This window comes from Rhagoletis zephyria, unplaced genomic scaffold (genome assembly GCF_001687245.7).
Source record: "Rhagoletis zephyria isolate East Lansing unplaced genomic scaffold, Rhagoletis_zephyria_1.1 Rzeph_scaffold_05436, whole genome shotgun sequence".
Lineage (NCBI taxonomy): Eukaryota > Metazoa > Arthropoda > Insecta > Diptera > Tephritidae > Rhagoletis > Rhagoletis zephyria.
This window is the reverse complement of record NW_016162519.1, coordinates 39,011-42,616: the sequence shown is the minus strand read 5'-3', so window position 1 is coordinate 42,616 and position 3,606 is coordinate 39,011. Positions and strand designations below refer to the sequence as shown.

The 3,606-nt window shown below is 39.1% G+C and overlaps 1 protein-coding gene across 1 annotated transcript; it reads left to right on the top strand.

Moving 5' to 3' along the window:
- The first annotated feature begins 553 nt into the window (after positions 1–553).
- On the top strand, positions 554–2,992 carry Dbp73D (putative ATP-dependent RNA helicase Dbp73D). Its single transcript, XM_017627742.1, has 5 exons — positions 554–690; positions 751–2,127; positions 2,184–2,306; positions 2,369–2,549; positions 2,607–2,992. The coding sequence occupies exons 1-5, from the start codon at positions 668–670 to the stop codon at positions 2,970–2,972; spliced, it is 2,070 nt and encodes a 689-aa protein (XP_017483231.1). The 5' UTR covers positions 554–667; the 3' UTR covers positions 2,973–2,992.
- The last annotated feature ends 614 nt before the right edge of the window (positions 2,993–3,606 follow it).

Here is a 3,606-nt window from a genome sequence, read left to right as displayed (position 1 = left end):
ATTTTCGATATGAAATTTATAAAAAAGTATTATAAAATGGCAAATATATGAAGCAAGATCACGCAGGAACAAGAAAATGAAAAAAGTAGATTTTTTGAGCGGGTTCTACGCCATCTTGTTTCGCTGGAAAACGAACGAAAAATAAACAAGGCAAAGACAACGGCGAAAAAACAAAATTAACCAAAAGTGTTGTCAGCAACTTTAAACATCCAATTTAGATAAAAAATTATTCATAAAAATCTTTTAAAAGATGTTGTCATGTTGAATTAACTCTCCACGAATTTTTTTCTCAAAACCAGTTACAAATACAACGCCGCGTTCCAGAGTGATCTTGTATTTTTGGTTCATGTATATGAAGCTGGTGTACAAGATTTCTTAATAGGGTGTCGTCTGAATATTAGAAACAATTTTTATTTTTTTCCTTATTTTTCAAAAATTATATCGAATTGAATTATATTTTTATATATTTAAAATATTTAAAATATATTCGCAATATCACCCTGTACTTCCGGTAGTGCATTCCATCCATTTCCGGTCATGCACAAAAAAATTCCAGCAAGTTTGACATTCCATTTTGAACTGACATCCTGGACCGGACCTGATGATTTTGATTAATTAAAAATTTAATATTTATCTTTTGTTGTTAGGTGTTGGTTTGTGTGGAAAGATGGAGTTATTTACTATAAATCGGTAAATTATACATTCCCGGATATAAACCAGTTTTATATTAGCATAATTATATAATTTCAGCTACAATGGCGAAAAAACTGACGAAGCTACAAAAAACGAGGATGCAATTCTGCAGAAGATTCTCCAAAAAGTAGAAAAACGAAAAAGGAAAAAGAGCACAGTCGAGCTGCTGGATGTGGAGTCTAAACGAAATGAAACGAAAGTTCAACCAACTAGTGCTGATGTCAACGAAGCTAAGAACGCAAGCGCCGATGAAACGGTCTCAATTGGCGCTGATGTTGATCCCATTGTCGGTGATGTGCCTGATGTTGAAACAACTCATTTCCAAGTGCTCGGCGAGGATGTAGACACCAGCAAACCGAAAAAAGTTAATATGGTGCTGCCTGCTTGGCTGGCGCACCCTACTGTCATCTCAACAGCCATAGCCCCGAAAAGTGGACCAGCGGCTGACGAATCGGTTATTACCAAATTAACCTACTTGGCACCGCACATACGCCACGCACTCAAAGAAATGCACATGACACGACTATTTCCTGTGCAAACAGCAGTCGTACCTTGGTTGCTTGAAGCACACGCCAAACCGCCACCATTTCGGCCGCGTGACATATGCGTTTCAGCGCCCACAGGTAGTGGCAAGACTTTAGCATTTGCTATACCGGTCGTGCAGTTATTAGCTGATCGTGTAGAGCGCAAAATAAGAGCTTTGGTTGTACTCCCTGTCGCCGAGTTAGCGTTACAGGTTTTCAAAGTATTCAAGAAATTGTGTGAAAAAACGGATTTAACTGTTTGTTTACTATCCAAAAAGTTTCCATTTGCACAGGAGCAAGAAAAACTTGTGGAATGTTATAAGGGGAAATATTACTCCAAAGTAGATATTTTAGTGACGACGCCAGGCCGCTTGGTTGATCATCTACATGCAACTAAAGGTTTTTGCTTAAAATCTTTACGTTTTCTTGTTATTGACGAAGCTGATCGCATAATGGACGCTGTTTTTCAAAATTGGCTATATCATTTGGATGAACATGTGCGTGCCACTTCGGATCAGTTACTGTCGGGACGCGCCGCGCCTCTCTGTTATCGCGAGTTAGAAATAAGTTGCGCTACACAACCGCATAAGTTGTTATTTTCGGCTACGCTTTCGCAAGATCCGGAAAAATTACAGAACTTAAGATTGTTCCAACCTAAATTATTCACATCGGTGCTTGCTAACTTGTCAGAATTGCAAGAGAAGTTCGCAGATGCAATAAACATTGAACAGCAAGATAATCAACTGAATCGTGGTGAATTCATAGGAAAATATACAACACCAGCTGAGCTGACGGAACGCTATTGTATCACAGAGAATCGCATAAAACCATTGACGCTGTTTGCCTTAATCAATGAAAATGAATGGACAAAATTCCTTTGTTTCACGAACAGTGCTGACGCCTCTAGCAGGTAAGTTGGAGGAAAAGACCGGTCAATTTATCATTAAAAACTTCTCTTTCCAATAGATTGTCTTTCGTTTTAAATACGTTATTTAATGAAAAACTGATCATACGTGACTTGAGCGCTTCCATAAGCCCGAAGGAAAGAACTAATGTTTTAAGTCAATTCGCACGTGGACGCGTGCATGGGTATGTACAATTAAAAATTTGTGAAAAAATATAAAAAACGTTGATGATTCATGTATTTTTAGGCTTGTATGCTCTGATGCCCTAGCTCGTGGTATTGATTTAGCCAATGTAGATGTAGTCATTTCCTATGACATACCGCGACACATCAAAACCTATATACATCGTATTGGTCGTACAGCGCGTGCGGGTAGTCTGGGTACAGCGATAACAATACTAAACCAAAAGGAGCTGCTACAATTCAATGTAAAAACTTAAATTGTTTACCTTTTCAAAGTTAATTATCATGCAATTCTATTACAGCACATTCTCGGCGAGGTGGGTAAAGTGTTAACAAATGAAATTACCGTTACCAGCGATCATGAGACGGAATATGCCAAGGCCTACACTTTAGCGCTGCAGGCACTGCGTAAGAAGCTTGAACAAGACAAACGCACAGAAATATTACGAAAAGAGCGCGCCAAGGATAAAGCAAAATTGGCAACTAAAGATCCATCGAAAATGTCGGTTATGGAAAAATTGCAGTTGCAGGCTACGATGCAGGTTAGGGATATTGAAGGCGATAATCAAGAACCCAAAAAGCACCAGAAAAACAATCAAAAAGATAAATTGATTAAGCGTAAGAAGTTTAATGCGAGCGCTGGAAAACATAAAGAAATACAAAAATAAAGTGGCTTACAAACAATTTACATATTAATATGAGAAAAGCTCTTTTTAAGTTAATATATCTGTGTTCGTATGGAAAAGTAGCTTATGTCGAAAGGCTGACTTTAGTATAATGCGGCATTCCCTTTATTCNCTTTTTTAAGTTAATATAGGTAGGTGATCCACGGAAGCAAGCACGGGTTGACTATAGTAGATGATGCAAGCGATCTTTGCAGAGCATATTTTAGGAGGCCAAACTCGGCATTGCACCTGTGCAACTTAGTTTCTGGGNAAAAAGTTGTTCAACGGATCAGCGCCAGTGAGTAATTCGCAACCGTATGCTGCGAATGCCGATTTATACTAAAGCCACTCTTTCGACATAAGCTACTTTTCCATACGAACACAGATATGTAGGTAGGTGATCCACGGAAGCAAGCACGGCGATCTTTGCAGAGCACATTTTAGGAGGCCAAACTCGGCATTGCACCTGTGCAACTTAGTTTCTGGGCGAGGTAGTCACTTATCAGCTCACGGGTGGTGCTCAGGACAGACTAGAGTCAAGGCTGGAATTGCATTTCACCTATGCCAAATTTCGATATATTCTGTTCTGACACGGAGCAGACAAGTACTGCTGGTTAACCATCGCTCGAAACATGAA

Excerpts from the sequence above, each read along its gene's own strand:
- Dbp73D (XM_017627742.1), top strand. The coding sequence starts at position 668 with ATGGAGTTATTTACTATAAATCG. Across the intron at positions 691-750 it reads GAGTTATTTACTATAAATCG|CTACAATGGCGAAAAAACTG; the intron begins GTAAATTATACA and ends ATATAATTTCAG. Across the intron at positions 2,307-2,368 it reads GCACGTGGACGCGTGCATGG|GCTTGTATGCTCTGATGCCC; the intron begins GTATGTACAATT and ends ATGTATTTTTAG.